Source organism: Sminthopsis crassicaudata, chromosome 1 (genome assembly GCF_048593235.1).
Source record: "Sminthopsis crassicaudata isolate SCR6 chromosome 1, ASM4859323v1, whole genome shotgun sequence".
NCBI lineage: Eukaryota > Metazoa > Chordata > Mammalia > Dasyuromorphia > Dasyuridae > Sminthopsis > Sminthopsis crassicaudata.
Window position 1 is genome coordinate 75,515,972 of NC_133617.1, and position 27,429 is coordinate 75,543,400.

Below are 27,429 nucleotides of genomic sequence, written 5' to 3' on the forward strand. Positions count from 1 at the left end.
GACAGCCTGGTAGTGGGCCTGAAATCAGAAAGACTCATCTACATGAGTTCAAATACTGGCTCAGACATTTACTAGTTACGTGATGCTGAACAAATCATGGAAGCCTATTTGCCTCTATTTCCTCATTTGCAAAATGAGCTAGAGAAGGAAATGGCAACACTATAGTATCTTTGTCAAGAATATCCCAAAATAGACTCATGAAGTGTCAGGCACAATTGAAACAACAAAAATGCTTCTTCCCTTCCCTCTTCACTATTTAATAAATAATCATTGGCTGATATATGGATTAAATACAAAAGTAATGGGTATGGAGAAGAGGGCTAAAAATTAGGGTAATCAGGAAAAGTTTTCTTAGGAGGTAAACATATCACCTGTGCTCCATAAGAAATTAGGAATTTTATCCAATAGATGTGAAGAAGGAAAACATGGCAAGAGGAGATGGAATATCATGTTAGAAAAAACAAAAAGACTAGCTTCCAATTTACCCTTCCTCCTTCTTCTTTTTTTTTTTCTTTTATTTCTTATATTTTTAAAAACTTTTCTGAAAGGTTTAGTGATTAAGCTAAGACAGTGTCCTATGGATTCTCACATTTTGCAAGCAATTGTTTTATCTTGATTGTTCTTATAATTTTGTTAGGTAGCTTGATTATTGTTTGAAAGCTTCATTAAAATAGTTATGTTTCTCTGTAAACTTATTGTCTATTGCATTCTGAAATCCCTATCCCTGTTTTCACAGAACAAAATAATTCTGGGTTTATAGACTATAATTTATTTTGTTTTATTTCCAATTTCTGCATATCAAATCTCCCTCCCCCCCTTTCCTCCTTAAAAAGCTGACTTGTGTTTCTAATATTATTTCTTGATGTCATTTTATGTTGTTTTTGTGTTGTTTTTGTTTTGTTTTGTTTTGTTTTACTTCTGGTGTTTTTGAAGTACTCCTCCCCACCCTTTTCATCCTATGATGTATTTAGGAATTTTAAATCTTGGCTTCTTTCTTGTTGGATCCTATGGAATTTTTGTTTCACTGATTGTTTTTGCAAATTATGGGAAATTCTATTTAGTAGCTTCCTGCCTAGTTTCTCAAGTTTCATTTTTTTTTTCCCTGTAAATTCTCCGGAATGTCAGTAATTCTGAGAACATTGCACTATGGTTTTGTTCTGACTCTTGAAGAATATAATGAAGAGGCATGGAAGAAGAACATTCCAGGCATGGGAGACACAGGCAGTAAAAAGATATAGTCTAGGATAAGGTATCATGTTCAAAGAATGATGAAAAGCTCAGTGGGGCTAGTTGTAGAATTGATGGAGGTGATAAAAAGTGAGAAGGCTAGAGACTTAGGAAATGTCCAACTGGCTAAGAAGTTTAAAAGCTAAAAGGCAGATTTTATATTTGATCTTAGAGGTAATAAGGCACCACTGGAATTCAATGGGTTGGAAGGTTTCTTGTTTAAGTCTATTCTTTAGAAAGCTCATTTTGTAAGCTGAGTGGAGAGAGACTTGAGATAGGAAGACCAACCAGCAGGCAATTACATATGAAGTAATAAAAGTCTGTATTCTAGTTAGTAATGGCAAAATGCATGGAGAGAAAAGAGATAATGTGAGAGATATTATAAAAATAGAAAAAAATAAAATGGCAAAAGATTGGTCATTAAATGAGTGCAAATGAGGTATTAAGGATGATACCAAACATGGGTAAAAGGAAGCTAGTAATGCTGTTAACAGTGGTAGGGAAGTTTTGAAAATTAGAAGGTTTGGAGACAAAGGTAACAGACTCTATTTTGAATATCACTGTATTGATGTAATATCATCAAGATGTTCAATGGACAATGATAAGAGACTCAAGAGAGAGGTTAGTTTTGGATAAATAGATCTGAAAAAAGATGATAATTGAACCTGTGTGAGGAGATCACCAACTGTATGGAGAGAGAAGAGAAAAGGGTTCAGTACAGAGCCTTGGGGCATCCAATTAAGCGGGCATGACCTACGTGAAGATCCAACAAAGGAGAATGAGGAATAGGAAGAGAGTAAAGAAAGAGCAGTGTCTTAAAAACACAGAAAGACTATGAGGGAGAAAAGGATGTTTGACAGTGTCAGGAGCTGCAAAGAATTTAAGAAGGATGAAGAAAAATTTATGAATAAGAAATGGAGAGCATTGTGGGATATAAAATAGATAATTTTGATTACATCAAATTTAAAATGGTTTTGCACAAATAAAACCAATATAACCAAGATTAGAAGGAAAGCAGAAAATTTTGGGGAAAATTTTATAGGCAGTTTCTCAGTTAAAGATCTTATATCTCATATATAGAGAGAGCTGAGTCAAATTTGTAAGAATATGAGTCATTCTACAATCAATAGTCAAAAGATATGAATAGGCAGTTTTTAGAAGAAGCAATCAAAGCTATATCTAGTCATATGGAAAAATGCTATAAATCATTATTGATTAGAGACATTCAAATTAAAGCAACCCTAAGGTATCTCACACTGATCAGGTAGGCTAAAATGATAGAAGGGGAAATAACAAATGCTGAAGAGAATGGGGGGAAATTAAGACTAATGCACAGTTCATGGAATTGTGAACTGATCCAACCATTTTGGAAAACAATCTGGAATTATGTTCAAAGATTTATAAAACTGTGGGTACACTTTGACCCAGAAATACCACTTTTAGGTCTATTTCCTAAGGTGGTCAGGGAAAAAGGAAAAGGACCTATGTGTTCTAAAAAAATTTATAGTAGTTTTCTTTGTAGTGGAAATTGAGGGAATGCCCATCAATTAGGGAATGCTTGGATAAGTTGTGGCATGTGATTTTAATGGAATACTGTTGTGTTGTAAGAAATGACAAGCAGCTTGATTTTAGAAAAAACATGGCAAGACTTGGAAAGAAACAGTAAAGAAAGAAATGAGCAGAACTAAAAGAACCTTGTATACAGTAACAGCAATATTGTTTGAAGAGTAACTGTGAATGACTAAGCTATTCTGAGTAATCAAATATGAATATTTATGAAGGACTTATAAGGAAAGATGCTATCCACCTCCAGAGAAAGAACTGATATTTGGAAATATGAATGGTTCCCCATAGATTTCTGTGTCAAATGCTAGCTTTCTCTAGTTTGGGTTTGGAAGGAACAAAGAGAGACAGTTTGGAACTCAAAATGTAGGCCCCCACCCAAAATAATTAAATGTGTGTGTGTGTGTGTGTGTGTGTGTGTGTGTGTGTGTGTGTGTGTGAGAGAGAGAGAGAGAGACAGACAGACAGACAGACAGACAGAGAGAGACAGTGTTTGCCGTCTTTGAATGCCCAAGAAGACAGATGAGTTAAATTCACTTAAGACATTTGAAGTAATTCATAATATAGTATATAGTCAGATATCAGGTGGCATGCAACTCTAGCTATAATTTCCCTATCTTGGCTAAGAAACTCCAAAACCTTCACTAGATTGCAATATGCTTCATGGTTATCAGAGAATAAAACCCAAAGACTGACTATTCCTCATAGTGGCATCCAATCTCTTTTGCCCTTTTGCTTTCTCCTAGTTTCTACTAGCATTTTCTTAGGCTAAAACTACAATAAAAATAGGGAAAATAATAGAGATTACTACAAATATTGGCTTTGTTCTCACTCCTTAGAATAGTTTATTTTCTTCAACTTTTTCTCTTTCTGTATCCAGTCCTTTGGATATATATGGATCACTCAAATTTTAATATATGTGAAATTAAGCTATTTCAAAGACTGCCCTTCTCTTCCATATGTAGCAGGAGAGTGGTGTGATGTGTAAATATCTTATTTGTACATATTTGAAGGGAGGCAGGATAAATATATCTTCTTCTCCCCTTAGTCTTCTCCAAGGGAGGATTTAATGTCTGCCAGAAGGAGAAGCAGGAAGTTAGGGCTATCAGAAGCATAACTATTCTGCTCTCCTCAATTATAAGGATTGTTGGAATAGAATTATATCTGTCTACTCCCTTAAATATAATTAGTCTAGGGGATGAAAATTTCAGGTTCAAGCTGACTTCTGATCAGTAATTTATTTAGTTTGGGGAAGAAAAACCCCAAGATTTATATTCAAAAGCTTGACTTTCATAAAATACCAGTTCCACAATGAACACACATATAGCAATTAACTAAGAAATTCATTTATCCAAATCAGTAGCAAAATAGAAATCATTAAAAAAAAAAAAAAAAAAAAGGACAATTTACACCAGGCAATACATAGTAAAGGAGCTCTCTTATTGGGAGCAAGGTAATTCAGCTCAACCAAGAGAGAGAGTCCTAGATCTCACCCAAGGGGAAGTTCCCTGAAGTCTGTATAGTAGCAAGTTGGGGATGTGGACATGATGGAGAGTGCCCAGTTCTTGTGTTGTTTTCTTCAGTCTTTTCTTTCATCAGTCTGAAGCCATCTTTTCTCTTGAACCTAGAAGCCAAAAGTACCTCAAATAACCATAAAACCCAAAGAGACTTAAAGAGATTCCCAATGGCAAGGACCCCCCACAAAAACTAGAGTTCTGTCACTCCATCCCTTATGAACTATCAGGACATTTATCTTCATCAATATAGATATTGTCATACCAATGGGCTTTGGGTTGGAATTACAAAGGTAAATATAAAACAGACAAAGTCTCTTACTCACCATTGAGATGGACACTCCTATCATGTTCCAATCAGCTCTAAACTCTGCTGCTAGCATTTTGGAACACATCCTCCTCCTCCTATTGAAACTCAGACTCCAACTCCTGGTTGCCCTGGGCTTCATAAGTGAGCCCCCACTTTATCTTACCTGCAATAATCGGCAAGTTTAGACACCATTCCCAGTGAGATACATACCTTGTATGCATTCTGAACCTCCTCTTCCTCCCAATGGAACTTCGACTCTTCCCCAGGGCCCTGGGCTCTGCTTTCCAACTGTAGTGGAATTACATGTTATCTTCCTGTAGGAGAAGGTAAACTCCTCGATAGCAGGAATCATCTTGCTTACTTGTAATTGTATCCCCAACACATCACAGTGCCTGATACTTAGAAAGTACTTAATAAATCCTTCTCTCCCTCCCCCTCCTTCCCTTTTTCATTTTCCTGTCTCCCTCCTCCCTTTCTTCCTTCCATTCTCTCTCCTTCCCTCCCTTCTCTCCTCCCTCGCTCTGTCCTTTCTATAGTTGTCTGCTGAAGACGGATTAGAAGAACAACCACTTTACAGAGAAAAGTGCTTAGAATCTGCTCCCTAACTCTCCCTTTTGATCTCAGGACCTGTGGAAAATTCAAAAGGAGGAGTAAAGGCAGCAAAATTCCCATGTGCAATTCTAGTTTCAATTGTGGCAAAAATGGCATGCTATTCTGGCTATTTTTTGAATTTCTTAATTCTCTTTTAATTTTCTTGGGCAGTTATGAATTTTCTTTCAACTTGTACTTGATTGTTGGTATTTCTTAGCATTGTTAATTTTTGCTTAATTTCTTTATATCACCTATCCACTTGAAAATATCTTTATGGACAGCTTTTGTGGTCTTCATTTTCTGTATTGATCATTGATATACTTGCTTTCTGATTCTTTTTCATTTTATTGATATTCTTCTTTGCCTTGTGATAGGATTCTAGTTTCTTTTGCATTTTAAAATCCATTTCTTTTCTGCCTAGGAAATGGGGAATTGTGGTGTTATGGACCCCAGCTTCTCTTCTTACTCTCACCCTGACATGTTGGCTCTTTCTCCAGAGTGAAGAATGATTTTAATTTTAATGTTGTGGGCATAAAACTGACAGGGCTTGGCAAGTGGGATATGTAGATCAAGAAAGAAAGTGTAAAGGATGGCCTTGAGGTTATGAGCCTTGGTAAATGCTCAAGGAGTTCCCCCTTCTCCAGTTTTATACTTATATGACATGAATGTGTAATCAAGACCAATTATGGACAGCTCAAAAAACTGCTAGAAATAATGGAAATCCAAAATTAATGGAATTTCAGTATTCATCCTAATGTCCTCATTGAAAACCCTGAAATCCCCCACCCTTTTTTTTTTTTTTTTAACCAATGTCCTCAGTTCCCATGATCTTCATCTTCACTCTATCTTATGTAGAACTTGGACTTAATAGTCATCTATAGCTACTCTTCTTCCACAGTCCTGAACTCTGAAATTTCTATCACCAATTCCATCCTTCCATCTTTTCTGTTCTTAAACCTTTAAAAATCATCATCTTTACAATGTGCTCAACTTAGATCTATCTGCTCTTGCCCTTGATCCCATTCCCATTCATCTCCTCAAAGAAGATAATAATCTTCAATAATTGCTTCCTCTTTTTAATTTTTCCTTACATATTGTCTCTAATTTTCTCCCTATATACTATCTCCCCTCCTCCTTCCTAAAAATATGTTCTAGTCTATCCCTCCTCTAAAAAACACTTTTTGGACTTGGCTCTTTTCAACAATGAGGTGATTCAAGACAATTCCAATAGACTTGGGATAGAAAGTGCCATTCACATCCAGAGACAGAACTATGGAGAATGAATGGGGATCAGCAAAAAGTATTTTCACCTTTTTGTTAGTTGTTTGCTTGTTTTTTTTCCTTTTTTATGTTTTTCCCCTTTTAATCTGATTTTTCTTGTGCAGCATGACAAATATGGAAATATGTTTTAGAAGAATTATACATGTTTAACCTATATCAGATTGCTTGTTGTCTTGGAGAAGAGAAAGGGGAGGGAGAAAGAAAAATTTGGAACACACGATTTTGCAAAGATGAATGTTGAAAAGAAAAATAAAATGCTATTGAAAAATAAATACTGGTGGATTTAGAAATTTAAAAAACAAAAACAGTTTCACTTGATCTTCTTAAACTATTGCCCTATACCTTTCTCTTACTTTGAGGTCACTAGATAGCACTTAATAGGCTTAATGAGCAAATCACTTAACCTCACTCTGCCTCAGTTTCCTCAACAATAAAATGGGGGTAATAATAGCCCATACTTTCTAGAGTTGAAATATTTCAATGACTAAAAGTGAACATATTATAAAGCACTTACCACAGTGCCTGACACATAGTAGGTACTTAATAAATGTCTACTATATTTCTCTTTTTCATAGCCAAATCTCTATATAAAAGTCCCTAAAGCTTTAGGCGGCTAGCTGACAGTGCTGGATTTGGAGTCAGGAAAACCTAAATTAAAATCTTGGCTCAGTATTTACTAGCTGTATAATCCAGTCACCTACAGTGACTCAGCCTCAGTTTCCTCATCTGTACCATGCAGATAATAATGGCATGTGCCTCCCAAAGTTGTTGTGAAGATAAAATGAGATAGTATATGTTAACTTAAAAAATTCTATATAAATATTAGTTATTACTACTAACTACTAATAAAGTTGAGGCTTCTACTTTTTCATTTCAAGCTTACTTCTCAATTTCTTTAATCTGGTTTTTGAACCTTTCAACTGAAAGTGCTTTCTCTTAATTATTATTGATCTCTTGTTAACCTCCATAGCTTTTTCTCAGTCCTCATTCCACTTAATCTCTGTGCATATCTCCTATGCTATCTGTCATCCCCTCCCTCCTCCTCTATAACACTAAGTACTCTCTCATGGTTTCTTTCCTTTTTGATTATTCTTTTTTCATGTAAGTCTCTCCAGGCCTTTCTGAAATCAAGCTGCTAATCATTTCTTATACAATAATAATATTCAATTACATTTACATACCATAACTTATTCAGTCATTCCATTCAGTCTGATCATTCCTTTTTAAACCCTTTTTAGAGCATCATCGTGCCCTTAATCCAGTAAAGGTGGGTATCCCCTAAGCTTCTGTCCTATGTACCCATCTCTTCTTTCTCTTATACCTCTTCCCTTGATCTCAACTCCCATAAATCCAATGGTCAGTTCTCTGAAGGATGGCCTTTGAATCTGTGTATCCAACTGTAATCCCTCTCCTGAACTTCAGTCTCTCATTACTCCCTGCCTGCCAGATATCACTACTTAGATGTCCCACTGATATCTCAAGTGAAACTCATTATATAGGGTATCCCAAAAGTCTTAATGGAATTGAAAGGTTTAATAGCAAAATGCCTACGTTGTTGTTTTTGCTGCTGCTGTTGCTGCTATTGTTTTGAAGATACTAGAATCTGGAATTGAGAACTGGTCCAACCATTCAGGAGAATAATTTGGAAATCTGCCCAAAGGGCTATAAAATTGTGCATAGCATTTAGCCTAGTAATACAGCTATTAGATCTGTGACCCAAAGAAATCAAAGAAAAGGGAAAAGGATCTGTTTGAACAAAAATATTTATAGCAGCTCTTTTTGTGGTGGCAAAGAACTGGAAATTGAGGGCATGCCCATTAATTGGGGAAGGGCTGAACAAGTTGAGATATATAACCATGTCAATACTATTGTGCTATAAGAAATAATGAGCATGATGGTTTCAGCAAAAATGAGGAATCTTATGCAAAATGAAGTGAGCAGAATCAGGAAAACATTGTATACAGTAACAGCAATATTGTAACAATAATCAACTATGGAAGTACTATCTCAATAACCTCCAATTAGTCTCCCTTCTCCCAAGCCTCTAATCTCTCAAATCCATCCTCCACATTGCTGCCAAATTGATCTGGTCCCATAAAAAAAGGGGAAATATTTGTTGCAGTCGTTTTTGTAGTGGATTCCCCTCAGTTGAGGAATGACTAGATAAGTTAAGGCATATGAATGTAAGGGAATATTATGACCAGCAGGATGATTTCAGGAAGGCCTAGAGAAACTTACATAAACTGATGCTAAGTGAAGTGAGTAGAATCAAAAGATTATTGGACACAGCAACAACAAGGTTATGTGATGATCAAATGTGAGGGACTTGGTCAACAATGAGGTGATTAAGGACAATTCCAATAGACTTGTGTTGGAGAGAGCCATCTGCATCCAAAAAGGGGACCATGGGGACTGAATGTGGATCACAACGTAGTATTTTCACCTTTGTTATTGTTGTTTGCTTGTTTTTTTTCTCCTTTTCCCCCCCTTTGATCTGATTTTTCTTGTGCAGAATGAAAAATACAGAAATATGTTTAGAACAATTGCATATGTACAACCCATATTGGATTATTTGCTGTCTAAGATGGGGGGGGAAGGGAGGAAGAAAAATTTGGAACACAAGATTTTGCAATGGTGAATATTGAAAACTATCTTTGTATGTATTTTGGAACAATAAAAAGCTACTATTATTTTAAAAGAAAAAAAAAAAAACCTAATTGATTTAGCCATTTCACTCTCTGCTCCAGAATGTTGAGGAACTGGGGAGTGCTTCTTAGATAAAATTTTAACTTCCCTTGTTATGCTTTCGTTTCCCTGAATTATTATGCCCTGAATAAAATTATTATAGCCACTCCTTTGTCCTTAGGAATAGGGAAATTAAGTTAGAAAAGAGGTCCTGAAATACCACTGAGTCATAAAACTCTAGGTGCCTTATCTCAAATGCCTGATGGGATAATTCCCCCTCCTTTTGGGTATTGCCCCTAGTCTCTGCTATCCCATCATGTCAGGATTAAGTTATGATCCTTTCTTGGAATTATGGCTTATCTACTCACCCAGTATCCTCACCCCCCCTTATCTACCTTTGTTTCCCCTAGTCTCCAGACCTTGTTGTTCACTGCTGAATGCTTTGAGACAAGAGTCCCATCCAACTGGCTAGCCTCTGCTAGTCTAAAACTCTCCACAATTAAAATATTAAAAATCAATCTCTGTCTTGTCTCAGTTTCTCCAACATTATACCCTCTACAAACTGTCTACCAGTTTTATTTCATGTCATTCTCCTACATTTAGTCTTAGCTTCAGGCAAACTGACCTGTATACTATTCCTTATATGTAGTATACCATCTCCCACCTCCACACCTTTCCCAGATAGTTCTCTGGATCAGGAATACATTTTTTTTAAACTTCTGCCATTTTTCTGTGCAGAGCTCAGGTGCTACCTCCTGAGGAGAACCTTCCATGACTCTTCCCCTCCCCCCTACTGCCCTGCTCCCCATCCCACCCCCACACATGTACAACCCTTCCAATATGTTATTAGTTTTCTCTCCCTCTCAAAATTACTTGTTTTCTTGGCCTAGACCCCTGGTTTCTTCAGGGGAGGGAATTCACTTGGTGGATATTCTCTTCCACTGTAGATTGACAATTGTCTGGAACACTAAGAATTTAAGTTAGTTAAGACACAGTTAGTATGTCAAAAACAGAACTTTAATCTATGTCTTTCTGACTCTAAAGCCAGTTAGTTCTCTACCCCCTTTTCTAGATGATTTCTTTGCATAAACTTTATATTTATTTCCTTATCTGTATACTTGTGTTCCCTAGAAGATAAGCTTTTTATGGGCAGGGACTATTTTTTTTCTGTATTTGCAGAACTTTGCCTTGCACATAGTAGGTTGTTGGATTTTATTTGGAATTGAACATGCCCCCCAGACTTCTAGGGTAGTTCATTCATTTAGTTCTCTCCCAATGCAGTTACTTGATACCATTCCTTTCCTTCTGCTCCCATAGTCCACACTTGAAAGCTCATCCTTGTAGGAAATTCCCAACACCTGGAATTTGTGGTTTTAGTCATTTTCCTAGGGCACTGATGAATTAAGTAATTTTCCTAGGATCCTACAGGTAGCATGTGTCAAAATAGTCTTTCTGTTCCTAAGACTCCAGACTCCAAACCTTCTCAAACTCCTCAGTTGCATTTCAACTCTAAGTGGAGGGCTGGAGTGGGCGAGCAACAAACTTCCCAAAGTGTTCCTTTCTAGAAAACTGAAAACTTTCCTCCTAACTCTTCAATTTTCATTATCTGTTCTTAGTTTTAATGTCATGTTAGGTTCCACTGGTAGTCCCCAGTCCCCATTATCTTCTTCTATTAGATTGTAAGATCATCAAGGACAGGAACTGTCTTCCCCTCCCCCCCCCATTTGTATCCCCAGCACTTAGGACAACACTAAGTACACAGTAATTATTTAATAAATCTTTATTAACTGTTATACATCATGATATTTCTGTCAGGATATTTGAGAAATTAAAAGCACTCGTCACCTATTTTTATCCTTTTGACATAGACATCTGAGGTGATGCTTTTTATTGTGCATTTGCCTTTTGGCCACTGTCTTCAAGGAACTACTGGTCGGCTGTCTCCATTTTCCTAAGTCATACCTGCTGCTTTCTGGTACCAATATTGGCAGATCTATGTAGACAATTTTCTGTTAAGGACCATGCCTGGGTAAAGGGGCAGGTCAACTCTCCAAGAGCCTCCACAGTCGTGAATCATAAACTTGAAGGAGTTACAAAGCAGCCTTCACTGACATTCCTTGTGGATTGGAAATGAAACAAATTGGAGGCAGAGGGAAGAGGAGAAAGAAGTCAGAGAACGCAACCGTCTCTCAGTCTCCTTGTATCATCATCATCCTCTCACATGAAGAGATCCATTCTACAGGTCTGAGTTAGACCTCCAGCATCCACTTGCAGGTGGCTCCAGTATCATAACAGTTCCCTTAAGCTTCCTTTTCACTGTCTAAATCAGATGTAAATTTGAGGGAAGCAGGGGAGGTAAGATGGAAGGAGAAGAGGAAGTCAGAGACAGTGTTTTGGGATGAAAAGAAGCTATCAGCAGAGAAGAAGGAAGGAAATATTTTATGCCAGTGCAAGGAACCAGGCTTTCTTCCCATATTCTTCTCTCTATCTTATTTCATCCAGCATTACCTGGCCCCTGTGCACAAACCAGATGATTCATGGTCCTGGGGCCATTTCAGCATATAGCAGGAGTTGATGGAGGGGAGGTATCACTGCAGTTGTCACTATAGAGTATGCCGTTGACAGGTGATGAGGAAGATGGGCAAAGCCTGAGTATCGTGGAAAATGACAAAAACTCTAGGCTGGCTTGTTAAGTCAACAGCACTGTCATAGCGCTGGGTGCCCTGTCTGGTATCCTTCTGGGGTGGGACCCGAAGCTGTGGATGTCCTGGCCCATAGTTTCCTGTCAGCACCCGAGCCACAAACACTGCTTTGTGCCCCTTGGCATCTGGGGGTGAGTACAGGTCCTCAACGGAGACTTTAGCCTGGACAGCAAAGTACACTCCCTGCCCATACAAAGTAGCTGCAGTAGAGGGAGGGAATACATAAGACTCTAGCCCCCAGCCCTCACTGCCCCCCAGAGTCTTCCCATACCCCCAGGCCACGCCAAAAACCCTTTACTGCCAAGCTCCCCCTCACACAAGTGACGCCACCATCACTCCCTAATCCTTCACCCTTTTCTTTAAATCCTTCACAAACTTACCCAACCTGTACCCCAGTCCTGCTCCCAGCTCTCCAGTACATGCCATCTCTCTCATCCTGTTCCTCCAAACCTTCCTTATGGATCCCTTACATTCATCCCCTCTCACCATTGCGGCCACAGAAGCTACGGTTGAAGCCGTGGCTGCAGATATCAGGCACAGCTTGCCAAGAGGTCCCATGATACAGGATTCGTTCAATAGGGTGCTGGGGACATGACTGGGCCAGCTTCTTTTTATGGAGTTCATATTGACTCTGGAGCAGGGGAAGAGACACCCTCTGGATCTAAGGGGAAAGAGAAGCTGACATTCAGTGGGCAATAATTCAACTAGGCCAGAAGCTGTGTCCCCCAACATACTCCAAAGACCCCAAGAATGCTCCTAGAACTTTGGGGACTGATCTGGACCAAAAAGTCAAGAAGCAATTTCCCTTCATTTTCCAGGATGTGACCTAATGAGTCCCCAGCAGTGATAATGACTTCTGGATGGCCCTAGAAGGCAAACTAAGTCACCTGTAGAACTTAACAGTGGGCAGAGGTCAAGATGGAAGTTGGGGAGGGGGTAGTCCACAATAGCTTTACCTCTAGGCCCAAGGCAGAGCCTAGAGGTGACAGCAATGCATTTAGACTCAAGAGACTTGGATTCAAACAGGCTGCTAGCTGTGTCATCATGGACAAGCCACTTAACCTTTCCTGCCTCAGTTTTCTACTTAGTAAAAATGAAGCTTGTTTCTTCCTGGGAAAAATTGCACCCACTTGAGTCTCATGGTTGTGCTAAGTAACCCTTGTAAACTTCAGGACCCCTGAAACCCCAATATCAGCCTGGAACCTCTATCTTTACTGAGAGAGCATTTCTCTGGGCCTTACTCAGCAACAAGGAAGCCTCCAGGAGGTTCAGTTCAGTTTGCTGAGGATGGTGACACAAGCCAGGACAGGCGGGGGGGCAATAGGAGTTGGGGGGAAATAAAGGCTCAGAAAGCAGTGGTAGTGTTGGGAGAAGGTCATGATATTCAAGAGAAATCTTTTTAAAGCATCCCTCTAGGGGTGCCTTCTTGGTCTTAGGGAACTCTCATGCATTTCTTTTTTTCCCTTAAAGCCTCCTAGGAGCAAGCCATGACCTTTGTGCCTAACCCTCTGTCTTCAAACTTGGGGAAAAGCCCCAATTTCCTTCCTTCAACTTCCTGATTCAAACCTGAGGTTGTCATGGGCAGTAGAAGAGAGATAGTAGGGGAAAGAAATAATAATAATTAAAACAATAATAAATAGCAATTTAAAACTTACAAACCATTTTCTTTATAATAGTGAAAAGATTAATATCACCATTTCCAAAGGAAAAATAATAATAAGTTAGCATTTACATTAAGCTTTAAGATTTATAAAGTGCTTCACAAATATATCATTTGATCTTCACAACAATCATGAAAAATAGGTATTATTATTATACCTATTTTGCAGGTGTGGAAACTGAGGCAAACAAAGGGTAAGAGATATTTAGGATGAAACAACTATAAGTGTTAGAGGTCTTTCTGCATCCAGACCTAAAACTCTATAACTGTATACTATAATCTGTTCAAGCCATTCCCCAATCAATGGCCATCCTTTCAATTTCCAATTCTTTATCATCAAAAAAAGCTGCTATAAATATTTTTATACATATGGCTCATTTTTCTTATTATTTGATCTCTTAGGTGTATAGACTTCATAGCAATATACCTGGTGCAGAGGGTATGCATAGTTTAAGAGATTTTTTTGAGTGTTTTTTTTTTCCCCCAGAATAGCTGAATTAGTTCAGTCCAACAACAGTGCATTAGTGTACCTATTTTCCACATCCCTCCTGCATTTTCTTTTTCTGTCATCTTAGCTAAGCTGATGAGCATGAGGTGGTACTTTAAAATTGTTTTAATCTGCATTTCTTTCTTTATTAATGATTTAGGGTAATTTTTCATAGAAATATGAATAATTCCGACTTCTTTAGAGGAAGTTTCTTCAACTGGGAATTCCTTATACTAATGAAACCACAAATCCAGGCCCCTTTGTGTCTTTACAGTATCATAAGAAATATGATATTAGTATATAAAATATAATATCATAAGAAACAATGACAATGAAGAATTTTAAGGATCTTGGGAAGCTACTGGTATGAATTGGTGCAGACTAAAATGAGCAGAACCAGGAGAACAAGATGGACAAGGATTAGAGTTGTGTAAATGAAAAGCTCACAAACAAAAGGCATGAGAACTCTGATACAATCCTAGCGAAGTGTCAGTGAGCTATACCTCCCACCTATCATAGACAGGTAAGGAATTCCAGATGTGAAAGGAGATATATTGTGAAGAAGGTGGCCACCATTTTAAAATCAAATAAAATAGAATCTCAGCCTATAAGTCCCAGCAAGCCCCAGGCTTTCACCATGATGGACAGAAGAAAGAGGCTTCTCTTCTGATCTTCCAGGCCAGGGTAGAACTGCAGGGAGCTGATAAAGGGCATAGTGTTTGTAGTGAAAGAAATGGGGGATACACATGCAGTGCTCAGGAGAGCCCAGGATGGGGTAGGAGGGAGGGCTGGACTTTAGGCTTACCTTGATAATTCGAATCTTGTTGCAGAGGTTGTCCAAGGAGCTGTAAAAAGCTTGGACTGTCTCCTGGAATTCCTCGCTGCTCTCTGCCAGGCATTCCAGCTCTAGAGGCACTACTGATGAATTGGGGGACACACAGAACCAGGACCTTCATCCCTTCCCTCCCCAAGGTCCAGACATTCAGTTGTTGTTGTCTGAGTGTGGGGAAAGGGAGAGGGAAAAGCATTGGGTAGATGGGCAAAAGAGCAAGGAGGACAAATGTAAAGGTCGTAAGAGGTGAGTGCCATTTTTACCTTGTGCTCCGGCAAGGTTTGGAACTGATGTGTAGCTCTGATTCAGAGGGGCAGCCATCAGTTCTCGGAAGTGACTGGCAGCACAGGAAGGCTGGCAACCGTAGCCACTTAAGACAGCACAATCTCCTTGCAGGGTAATAGTCACGTCGTGGTGCTTCTCCAGGCAGGACCAGAGTGCAGGGGGTAAGTCCTGGTCCACACCCATCACCCTCTCCTCTCGAAGCTGTTCCCTGAGAGCGGTCTCCAAAGCTGGGCCCAGCTCCCCGGGGTCCTGATCCAGGGCAACATGTGCCACGAGTTTTCCACTACTGTCAGCGCCACCGCTGCCCATCAGCGCCCGCTTTAGAGTCCTTGTCTCCTCCAGGGAGTGATGCAGGGCCACCTGAAGAGCTGCCTCCTCCTTCAGTAATTCCTCAGGTCTGCCAGGGGCTGCCACCCTCTCCTCCATCTCCAGGGCAAGCCATTCATCATCTAGAATCTTCAGGGTATCCAGAAACTTCCTGCTCTCCTCTGAAGGTCAGGTAGACAGAGAGAGTTGGAGGGGTAAAAAGCAGGAGAGGGGCAGTGTGAAGCTGGAGAGGGGGGATGCTCATACCCATCTGAATGGCCAAAGTGTCTGAAACAGTGCTGCTAGGGGGCGGGGAGGGGTGGGTCCAGCTGGCTGGTGATTCTAGAAGGTCCCTGGAGTCAGGCTGTGGGAAGAGGATCAGATGGAAAGAAAAGGAGTGAGGATTCTATATTCTCAGTCCTTATGTGTGTCTTTTGGGAACAGCAGCCCAAGGTTAGGAGGGTTGGAATGGGAGTAAGATTTGAGATGGGGGGAGGGGTGGCAAGAGAGAACACACAGCTCAGACATCAGAGGCAGGGCTTAGAGGGAAAGGTGAAGGGGGCTACCTCCACAGGGGCTGCATCAAGGGCCACCATCACCTGCTGCTCCACTGTGAGGGCGCAATGGAACTGGGCCTCCAGGGCTTTGAGGAGCTCTTGGCCCTCAGTGCCCAGTAGGAAGCAGAGGCTGCCTGGATGCTTCAGAGGTAGCGTGTGGGACCCAATGCTGCCCAGAAGACTCTGTAGGAACTCTTTGGCAGCCTGGCATGGCTCCAGTGCCCCACTGAGCTGTGGATACAAGAAAAGTTCAGAGGGAGACTGCTGAGTTAGGGGAAAGGAAAGCTACCTCTTTGTCAGTAAGGGATGTCTGCTATCAGAGCTGCGGAGGTTATGCTAGTGAAGTCGTAAACTTATTCTGGTTTACTAGAACTTATTCTAGTTCTATTCTAAACTTATTCTGGTGAGACCCTGGGAGATGTTTCCCTGGGTGACCAGCGGAAAAAGATAAGGGAGGGACCAGGGGAAACTAGGTGTCAACAGAAATCTGAACTTGGCAGAATGTGCTCAGTCACTTGATCCAGAACCCATTCACGGTTAATTTTCAATGACCCACTATTGCCTCTATTATAAAATATAAATTCTGTCTGGTAGTCATACTTTGGCTTCTGCTTAATTTTTAAAGAATCCTTACTTCCCTTCAAAATGCAACTCTGGGGCTATCTCCTGCATGAGGTTTGTCCTAATCCCCCAGTTGATAATACTATCTATCTCTTAAAATTGTTTTATATCTCGTTAGTTACTTATTGTTTGCTTCCCCCAACAGGATGAATATAAGCTCCATGAGCCAGGGGCTTGGCATTTTTGACTTGATATCTTAGTGGCTAGTACAGTGTTTTATACATAGAATAATTTGTTGAATTAAATGGAATCTCTCTTGTCATTTTTCAACATTCTAGAATAATAATTATCTCCATAGCTTTCCTGAAAAGTGTTCATCTAAATCTTTTCTTGTAGAACTTCAATGATGGGGAAATCACTGTATCCCTAAAGCAACTCATCCCACTTAGGGATAGCTCCAATTGTCAGACTTTTCCTTATATTAAGTCTGAGTTTTCCTTCTTTTTTCAGTGACCTACAAGTTGGAGAATCCTCTTAGGTAGGAAACAAGAAAGTAAGGGACAGAGCTTGGAGTGGAGCTTCTAAACAGGAAGAGATTAGAAATCCCCATCTAGCATTGAGATGGAAAGATAATTCCTATCTCTGTAGGCACATGGTTATTCCTGGTAACCTAGTTAATTCACTAATAAATAATAACAACAATTGAAAAAGGTTTGCAAAATACCTTCCATGGATTATCTCATTTGTGCCTCTCAACAGCTCTTCAAGAAAGCAAATGAACAAATACAAGAGAAATTAAAAGTAATTGAATGGCACAATATAAACAGGTGAAATTAGGAAAGGGATCTTTAAAGCAGTAGTATTTGAGCTGAACCTTGAAGATAGTGAGGTGTTATAAGAGCAGAACAATTTATACAAGGACAGCATCATTGTCAAGAAAAACAACTTTGAAAGACAAGAATTAATCAGTTAACCTGACCACTTCCAGAGGCCAGGGAGGGAGTATTTATACCACAGCTTGCCATAGAGACAAGAAGGGAGATAAGAATCAGGGATCATTGAAGATACTGGAACTTCTTTTACTTGATCTATTCTCCTAAAAATGTCACTGTTCTCTATAGACTACCAGTGTGTTCAGAATAGCCCACACACAGCATCAGGAGGAACTCACCTGAAAGCCAGTGACATTCGGGCCATGTATTGGGCAGAGGATCACTTCATCAAGGCTAGCAAGAAACTCCTGGTAATAGAGTTGCAAAAATCGCAGGGCTCCTGGCTCCATGGGCACCAGGATCTCCACGGGCATCACCTTCTTGGGCACGGGGTCACCTACTGGCTCGCTTGATTTCCCCTCTGGCATGGTTTCCTCGGGCACTATGCACCCCACGGGTTCTAGTGCCTCTGGTCTCTCCACAGTCACTGACTCCTTCAAAGGAACTGTCTCTTTGACGCTCTCCATAGGGACTGTAAGCCCTGTTGCCTTCACAGCTATTGTGCCTTCCGGTCTCTCCACAGGCTCTACTTCTCCAAAGGTCTCTCCGGGCACTTTCTCTCCTGGTGTCTCAGTGGAAATCATTTCTCCCAAGGCTGGTATCACTCTTTCCTCCGCTTTAAGCTCATGGTCAAGTTCAGGATCCAAAACATCATAGTGGGGGACAATGTTTAGCTCTGATCCGCTAAGGCGGTGATATCTACTCAGCACGCGCTCCGCCACTGCGAGAGGGAAGAATCCTTCGGAAGCTAGCACCTCTAGGGAGCTAATGGCGGTTTGGGGACCTCCGGCCAAATAAGCAGATAGGGAAGGTGGGGTATTGGGATTGCTAGAAAAGCCCAGCTCCAGCTGACATCCCGAGCTGCTCCTCCCACGCAGCCCAGACCCCGGGAAATGAGGGGCAAGTGAAGGACTGGTACTCACCCTCCCACCGCTGGAAGGTCGCAACCGTTCCCAGGGCCCCGGGTAATATCCGCAGCCCCTCCAGGGCACCGCCCCCACTGTGGCCTTCGTTCTCCAGGTAGCGCTGAAGCAGCAGAGGAGCTGGGGGCTGATCTCCCCCCACAACCCTCACAGCGCGAGCCCGGGGCACCCAGGCTGGTGCCAGCGTGGCGCCGTCCAGTGTTTTCCCCCTGAATCTAGTAGCCAGCTCTTTAAACTCTGCCGTATGAAAGACAGAAAGGCTGGAGAACTTTGGAACAATTCTTTTCTCCCCCTTCTCCCACCCTACCAGCCCCCTTCCACTGCCCTTTCCATATTTCCCGTGTCAGTCCAGCCCCCTCAGATCTCTCACCTGCTTCCGAGAGAGGCGTGGGTAACTGTACCAGGGCCCGGTCTGGCCGGGGACTGGCGAGGGCCTGACACTCCCCTTGGGTGCTTAAGACACTCTCCACATACAGCTCCAGGAGCTCCGGGGTCGTGCCCGGCTTTAGGCCCAAGAGCAGCAGACGCTGGGGAGCTCGGGGTGGAGAAGGGGCCACACTCACGGCCGTGCCCTGCAGCACGTGGCTAGCCCGGGCCAGGACTCTCTGGGCATCTGAAGGAGAGGATGGGGGAGGTCAGGATTCTGGGCGAGGAGCCTTTCTTTGGCTCCAGGGTCCTCCCCACCCCCCTCTCCTGAGTCATTCACACTTCCAGCCTCGCGCCTCCTTACCCTCCGGCTTTTGGAAGGTGAGGATCCCGCCACGGTCCAGCCGCTGCCAGCCCCGCAGAGGACCGCCCCCCGAGCGTCGCCGGTTCTCAAAGTATAAGGTTACCAGCTCATCAGACGCGGCTTGGGGCAGCCCCCGGAGCTCCACCAGCGCCCCGGACTCCCCCTCACTCATGCTCCCGTGCTTCTGCGTCCCGGCTCTGGGGCAGCGGCTTGGCGAGCTCCCTGGAAATCAGAAACACCTCTTTCCTCTTACAAAGAAACGAAACCAAAAGCAAAAACTTTGGCTACAAGTTCCCGGGCGGGGCCGAGCCGGATCTCATATCATTTAAGAAGGAGCTCGTAGGGGCAGCTAGGTGGTGCAGTGGACAATGTGAAGTCAGGAGGACCTGAGTTCAAATCCGATCTCAGACACTTAACACTCCCTAGCTGTGTGACCTAGGCAAGTCACTTAACCCCAATTGCCGCAAGGGAAAACAATAGTAGCTGGTGGTGCAGTGGTTAGAATTCGAGATCAATATTCAGAACTGAATTAAATTGTCTCAGCTATATATTAGATGTATGACCCTGAGCAAGCTACTTAACTCTGCCTGCCTCAGTTTCCTCATATGTAAAATGGAAATAATAACAGTACTTCTCCTATGCCCTCCTCCCAGTTGTTATGTGGAAAAAATAAGATATTCTTAATAGTCTAGTACATAGTAGGTGCTACTTAAATTCTATTACTATTAGTGTATAGAAATGTGGAACTGGAGAGGTACTCAAGTCACCCAGATCCATCCATTCAGGGATACTGAAGGTAGGTAATGGCACTTGCTCAAAATCACTTATTAAGTGAAAGCCAAAATTTTAATCCGGGGCCTCTGATCTTTCTTCCTTCCTTCCTTCCTTTCCTCCCTCCCTCACTCCCTCCCTCCTTCCCTTCCTCCCTTTTCTCCCTCCCTCCCTCCCTCCCTCCCTCCCTCCCTCCCTCCCTTCCTTCCTTCCTTCCTTCCTTCCTTCCTTCCTTCCTTCCTTCCTTCCTTCCTTCCTTCCTTCCTTCCTTCCTTCCTTCCTTCCTTCCTTCCTTCCTTCTTTCCTCCCTTCCTCTTTTGTAGTAAGTTTATTTATTTTTAATACACATTGCTTTATGAATCATGTTGGGAGAGAAAAATCAGAACAAAAGGGAAAACCCATGCGAGACATTTTTAAAAAGTGAACATAGCATGTGTTGATTTACATTCTCAGATCTTTTTCTGGATGAAGATGGCATTTTCTGTCCAAAGTCCATTGGGATTGCTTCGGATCACTGAACCACTGAGAAGAACCAAGGCTTTCATAGATGATCATCACACATTCTTGCTGTTTTTGTGTACAATGTATTCCTGGTTCTGCTTGTTTCACTCAGGATCATTTCATGTAAATCTTTTTAGGCCTTTCTATAATCAGCTTGTTCATCATTTTTTATAGAACAATAATATTATATTACCTTCTTGTACCACAGCTTGTTCAGCCATTCCCCAATTGATGGGCATCTACTCATTTTCCAATTCTTTGCTTTCACAAAAAGGGCTGCTGCAAACATTTTTGCAGATATGGGTCCATTTCCCTCCTTTATGATTTCCTTGGGATAAAGACCCAATAATTTTATAGCCTTTAGGCATGGTTCCAGATTGCTCTCCAGAATGGTTGGATCATTCAGGACCTCTGGTTTCTGATTTAGGGCTAGATCTCAGAGGTTACTTAGTCTGACCCCTGGTTTTGTAGATAAAGAAATGGAGCTCAAGAGAAGTGGTGAGACTTGGTCATGGTGTATGACCACACGGGTAATAAGTAGTGAGATTTGAACCCTTGTTCTTCGACTCTGAGTAAATTCTTTCTGTTGTGCAGAACTCGACAGAAAAAGGGAAGTTAGAATGAGGGTGGACTTGGGGAAGATGAGAAGTGAATTCTGTTTTGAGCATGTTACCAGAGTTAGATTGCTGATAGCCCAGTTCCTTAAACTGTGGGTCTTGACCCCATTTGGGGTCTCATAATATTGGGGTCACAAAATTATCTTTTTTTTTCCTGAGGCAATTGGGGTTAAGTGACTTGCCAGGGTCACACAGCTAGGAAGTGTTAAGTGTCTGAAACAAAATTTGAACTCAGGTCCTCTTTTCTTCAGGGCTGGTACTCTATGCTTTATTATCAATAAATGATTTATATACTATTTTATATACTAATACCTGGAGTTACCTAGAAATTTCTTAAGCAAAAAGGGAGTTGCAAGTGGAAAAAGTTTAAGAAGCCCTGGAATATAGGACATTTAGGTATTATATGACCATTGATTAGATGGTGGTATGGGATTAGAGACTGGGAGAAAGTTGATAGTTGGATCACATCCTGTTCACCTAGCCATCACCTACTGCTCCTCCCTTTTCCACCTCTTGCTTTGGAATTAGATCAATGGTACCATTGCTTCTAGAAAGTGCATATTTTATGTCAGTTTCTATATTATGGATCAATTCACTATCCCCATGAGATCTCAGATCAAACTTCCCTTCCTTGGCCACCACTTTCCTTTATATGTTGTCTCTATCAGAATATAAACTCCTTTCTCTTTGTGTATTTTTTTTCATTGATATCTTGTTTTTACATGGCCTAAATTCCTTCTAACATTTCTTTTCCTTACTTCTCCTGGAGGGCCAATCTAATCCATACACCAAAGGATATTTTAAAGAAAAACTTAAAGAAGAGGGGGGGGAAATCCACCAAACCATTCAATATATTAAAAGGTCATATGCAATTTTTCATGACCATGGACCTCCCATCTCTGAAAAGGTGCCTTCTTACATCTATTCTTTCTGGCCATGCTTGTTCTTTGTAATTAGTAACTTTGGAGAGAGCAGTTTCAGTGGAATACTAATGTTGATGGACAGGCAGCTAAGAATTAAAAAGTGCGAGAGAAAAGGAAGTGGAGACATCTATTGTAGTTGGTCTGCTCAAGGAATTTAGTTAAAAGAAATATAAGAATAGCTAGCAAAGATAGATGAATCAAGCTAATTTTTAGGTTGACATAGGAAGTTTGTAGGGAATGTAGTCAGTAGGCAAAGCACTATTAAAAACTAGTGAGAGAATAGGAATGATAGTGAAGGATAGAATGGAATCCCTTGTGAACTTAGAGGGTTTCCTTTGACAAGGTGAAAGGCCACCTTTTTGTGTAAGGGAGGGATAAAGGAACAGAAGTCATCTGGGTGAGGCAAGAAGCAGAAAAAGGAAGGAGGAGCTCTTGGTAAATAGCCTCAAATTTTAAAAATGAAATATGAGGCAAGGTTCTCAGTCTGGAGGTTGTTTGAGCAGGGATAAACAGTTTTGAAATAGCCACTGTGGTGAATGGAGCAATAAATTGATCAGGTTGGTATAAAAGGATTGCCTTGCTGCAATGAAGTCCCAGTTGAGCTTATGTAACATAAACTTGTAGTGGATCCAGTTTGGACAGTTTTGTGATTTTCTTCAGCTTTATTCTGTAGAAAGTGAGTAGGAACCTAAATAGTGTATGGGGGCTCAATCCAAGACTGGAATTTGGAAAGGCAAGATCTTTGATAGGATAAAGGGAAAAGGGACTTGAGAGAAGAGGACAGGGTAGAGTTGAAAGCCAATACAGGTGGGAAAAAACTATGGAGTGCCATGATTGGAGGTTACAGTGAGAAAGAACAGGGGTTAGGATTTCAAGGCAAAAGCTGAGGTGGAATGACAATTAGATTATGATCAGATAAAAGAATTTCAGGGTTCATGAACATGGATTAGTGTATTTGTGACAAGAGCAAGGATATGACAACAGCAAGGGTATTTGTGACAAAGGCAAGGGTGTCTTTGGGTGGTTAAGGTGGAGTGATGATGAGGAGTTAAGAGAAATAAGTAACTTGCAGAATTGGACAGTTAGGGAATTTGAGAGAATATCACTAGGTATGTTAAAGTATGAAGTAAGTTAGTATGAAGGTAGGATGTGAAGAGAAAAGACTGAGCCTGACACTGAATGCATTAAGGAAGAAAGGGGAGTGTCCCAGAGATAAGGAAACACTAGCTACCAGAGTCTTGATTGCATGATAAAAACTGCATTGAATGAACCTCAGTGATGGTGATAGAGGCAGAATCTAGAAATGGCCATGAGTGGCAAGAAGTAATCCAGCTCCATGATCAGTAAATCAGGAATAAAGTCAGTGCTGAAAAAGGTTGCCAAGGAGGCTGTGTCATTAAGTAAGAGCCAAGTCTCAATGAGCAATAAAATAGATGAAATGAGAAAGGAAAAAAAAAAAAAAAAACATGAAATCTAATTTGCTACTTATGTACCAGGTATTCTAAAAATCATAGTGGAAGAGCTGGGTAGCTTTAGAATAAGAGGTTGAGAGTAGGTGAGATTGGGTTGAGAGATGGGAATAAATCTTTTGGAAATGTGATTTGGCAACTAACTCTGAAAATCTGGGAAAGAAAATACTACCACAATCTTGTTAAATGATTTAAAATCAGAAAGTAAAGTTTTATTAGTAGAAATAATATTAAAGAAGATTCATTACCATTTGTTTTGCCACTTTATACTAAGGAGAATGGGACTTTTCCATCCAACTTACAGCTAAAGTTTTCAATATATATTAATCCTCCAATAAGAAACTCAGCTCTCATTAGAAGAACAAATAATAGTCTGCTTCTCAGATCTGTGGAGAAGGAAGGAATTTGTGATCAAAGAAGAACTAGAGCACGTTATGGAATGCAAAATGGATCATTTTTATTATATTAAGTTAAAAAGTTTTGGGCAAGCAAAACCAATGCAGACAAGATTAGAAGGGAAGCAATGAACTGGGAAAAAAATTTATACTTAAGGGTTCTGATAAAAGCCTCATTCTTAAATATATAAAGAATTAACTCAAATTTATAAGAATTTGAGCTGTTCTCCAATTGATAAAAGGTCTAGATATGAACAGGCAATTTTCAGATGAAGAAATTGAAACTATTTTTAATCATATGAAAAGATGCTCCAAATCACTATTGATCAGAGAAATGAAAATAAGACAACTCTGAGATATCACTACATACCTCTCAGATTGACTAGATGACAGGAAAAGATAATGACAAATGTTGGAGGGAAGATGGGAAAACGAACACTAATACATGTTGCTGGAGTTGTGAACTGATTCAACCATTCTGGAGAGCAATTTAGAACTGTGCCCAAAGGGCTATCAAACTGTACATACCCTTTAATCCAGCAGTGGACCTGTATCCCAGAGAGATCATAAAAAAGGGGAAAGGGCCCACATGTGCAAAAATATTTATAGCAGCTCTTTTTATAGTGGCTAGAAACTGGAAGCTAAGTGGATGCCCATTAATTAGAGAATGGCTGAATAAGTTATAGTATATGAATGTTATGGAATATAATTGTTCTATAAGAAACGATCAGCAGAATAATTTCAGAGAGAACTGGAGAGATTTACATGAATTGATCCTAAGTGAAATGAGTAGAACCAGGAGATCATTGTACACGGCAACTGCAAAATTCTAATGGATATGATCCTTTTCAACAATGAGATGATTCAGGCCAGTTCCAATGGTCTAGTGATGGAGAGAGCCATCTCCATCCAGAAAGAAGCCTATTTGGACAGTTTTGTGATTTTCTCCACAATCACTGGGACTGGGGCAGCTAGGTGGCGCAGTGGATAGAGCACCAGCCCTGAATTCAGGAGGACCTGAGTTCAAATATGGTCTCAGACACTTACCACTTCCTATCTGTGTGACCCTGGGCAAGTCACTTAACCCCAGCCTCAAAAACAAACAAACTAACAAACAAAAAAACAATCGCTGGGACTGAATGTGAATTACAGCATAGTAGTTTCACCCTTTTTGTAGTTTGCTTGCATTTGTTTTCTTTCTCATTTTTTTCCCTTTTGATCTGATTTTTCTTGTGCAGCATGTTAATTGTGGAAATATGTATAGAAGAATTGCACATGTTTAACATATATTGGATTGCCATTTAGGGGAGGGGTTGGGAAAAGTGAAAGAAAAAATTTGGAACACAAGGTTTTGCAAAGGTGAATGTTGAAAATGATCTATGTGAGTTTTGAAAATAAAAATCTTTAATAATAAAACAGAAACACAGTTCTTTGAAAGAAGGGACTGTCCCAGCAGGATGAATACAGTGAGGCTTGGAGAGACATGAACTGATGCTGAGTAAAATGAGCAGAACCAGGAGATCATTATACACTTCAACAACAATACTGTATGAGGATGTATTCTGATGGACGTGGATATCTTCAACATAGAGAAGAGCTGATTCAGTTCCAGTTGATCAATGATGGACAGAATCAGCTACATCCAGAAAAGGAACACTGAGAAATGAGTATAAATTATTTGGATTTTTGTTTTTCTTCCCAGGTTATTTTTACCTTCTAAATCCAACTCTTCCTGTGCAACAAGAAATTCGGTTCTGCACACATATATTGTATCTAGGATACACTACAACATATTTAACATGTATAAAACTGCTTGCCATCTAGGGGAGGGGACGGAGGGAGGGAAGGGAAAAATCAAAACAAGTGAGTGCAAGGGATAATATAAAAAATTACCCATGCATATGTACTGTCAAAAAAAGTTATAATTATAAAATAAAATTTAAAAAGAACTAAAAAAAAGAAAAGACTGTCTTGCTTTCCCATTTGTGTCTTTACACATAGTTCAGCACTCAATAAGTTTTTTTTTTTTTTTCCCATTACATTGGTTTTCTAGAAAAGTAATACAATATCTAAATTGTCCACTAGATAGCACTATTCTCAAGCCATTAGCCAAGAAGTAGCTGTATAGTCTTAGGTGTTTGTTCAAATGGCAGATTCAACAGCCAGGTTCTGGAATTAGATTAAGGCATAATAACATGGCCAAATGATTCCAAATTATTATTATCATTATTATTTTTGCTGAAGCAATTGGGGTTAAGTGACTTGCCCAGAGTCACACAGCTAGGAAGTGTTAATGTCTGAGACCACATTTGAACTCAGATCCTCCTGACTTCAGGACTGGTGCTCTATCTACTGTGCCACCTAGATGCCCCCTATTCCAAATTATTAAAGCAAGAAAAATCCTTTACCCCAACCCTGGTTCTGCAAATTATTCTCTGAGTCCAAACAGCCCTGCACAATCATAGAACAAAATCTCTCTAATGTGCCACATAGTGGCATATGGAAAAAGTGAAGACAAAAGATTGGATATTTCTACACAGGGCACTCTACTCCCAATCATATTTGCAAAATCTCCTCCCATGTTCCCTCTTATATTTTCTCTTTGAGGTGTCAAAGGAACAGTGGGTCAGTCAACAAACAGATTAAACACTTAATTATGTACCAGATACTGATGCTGAAAAAAGCAGTATTTGCCAGTTTGGTCTAGCTGCCAGCACAGCCTTCATCCTAGCACAGAGAAACAACCCCAGGGAGAAGGCTAGCCAGCCCACCTGTCCGTCACTACCCATAGAGCAGGTGAGCCAGCCACAGGTCATGGGAGGGCTTCCATATCTGTGAATCTGCCTGGAGTTTGGATAACACAGAAGAGAAAGAGTCTCATAAGCCAAGGAAGAGTGTCACCCATCCTGATCCCATAAGCTGCTGGAGTCTTAGATGTCAAGATTATTTTTTATCACTTCTGCAGTGCTTGCCTTGAGCAGTTTCTGTGGCTGCAGGTGGGTCCACAGTATTGGTGAAAGGGCAGAGTTGCTTGTCCAGTGTGACAAGCAGGAAATGTCTCTAAAGAACGAGATAAAGAGAGAAAACCAGTTCCCTTCTTCTTATTATACAACTTCCTGGCCATTGAAAGCAGGGATCTAGGACATATTTTTGGTGACGGGGGAAGGGTATAGTGAGTAGTCGACACATTACTGTACTTTTCTCTCTGCTCCTTAAAATGATGTCACCCTGGGTACTCGGATAAACAATAGTGTGAATAGAGACAAAGAAAATAATAGGAGAGGGGATAAGAGAAAGTGACATTAGCACCACTTACACCTGGAATGTTTTCCCTTCCCATTTTCACTTCTTAGAATCCCTAATTCCCTCCAAGACTCAGCTTAACTGCCACCTCTGATAAAAGACCATTCCTGAATCACCAGTCGCTAATATTCCCCATTTCATATTCAGGGAAGGAGAGATGAAAAAATGGCACCATTTCTGACCCCACTGAACTCACAGTCATATTAAAGATAGATCAGAAGGAAGGAGTATAATTAGGAGACTG

The 27,429-nt window shown here is 40.6% G+C and overlaps 1 protein-coding gene across 6 annotated transcripts; it reads right to left on the reverse strand.

The window, feature by feature from the left end:
• Positions 1 to 10,936: 10,936 nt before the first annotated feature.
• On the reverse strand, positions 10,937 to 19,461 carry PARP10 (poly(ADP-ribose) polymerase family member 10). 6 transcript variants are annotated; one of them, XM_074262497.1, is made up of 10 exons: positions 19,207 to 19,461; positions 18,847 to 19,089; positions 18,477 to 18,713; positions 17,733 to 18,274; positions 16,010 to 16,231; positions 15,711 to 15,807; positions 15,116 to 15,625; positions 14,826 to 14,935; positions 12,360 to 12,534; positions 10,937 to 12,073 (listed from the first exon to the last, which is right to left on the reverse strand). In XM_074262497.1, the coding sequence occupies exons 1-10, from the start codon at positions 19,376 to 19,378 to the stop codon at positions 11,775 to 11,777; spliced, it is 2,607 nt and encodes an 868-aa protein (XP_074118598.1). In that variant the 5' UTR covers positions 19,379 to 19,461; the 3' UTR covers positions 10,937 to 11,774. The 6 variants fall into 6 exon arrangements, 5 of the variants coding, with proteins under 5 accessions (XP_074118598.1, XP_074118573.1, XP_074118583.1 ...); XM_074262472.1 differs by having other exon boundaries at positions 14,826 to 14,938; XM_074262482.1 differs by having other exon boundaries at positions 14,826 to 14,938; positions 16,043 to 16,231; positions 17,733 to 18,292.
• Between the last annotated feature and the right edge of the window lie 7,968 nt (positions 19,462 to 27,429).

Bases quoted from the DNA above. Each gene is read 5' to 3' on its own strand.
- PARP10 (XM_074262456.1), bottom strand. From the start codon at position 19,378: ATGAGTGAGGGGGAGTCCGGGGCGCTGGTGGAGCTCCGGGGGCTGCCC. The intron at 18,293-18,476 runs GTGAGTACCAGT...TAGCTTCCGAAG, and splicing joins GACCTTCCAGCGGTGGGAGG to GATTCTTCCCTCTCGCAGTG. The intron at 15,626-15,710 runs GTATGAGCATCC...CCTGACCTTCAG, and splicing joins CACTTTGGCCATTCAGATGG to AGGAGAGCAGGAAGTTTCTG.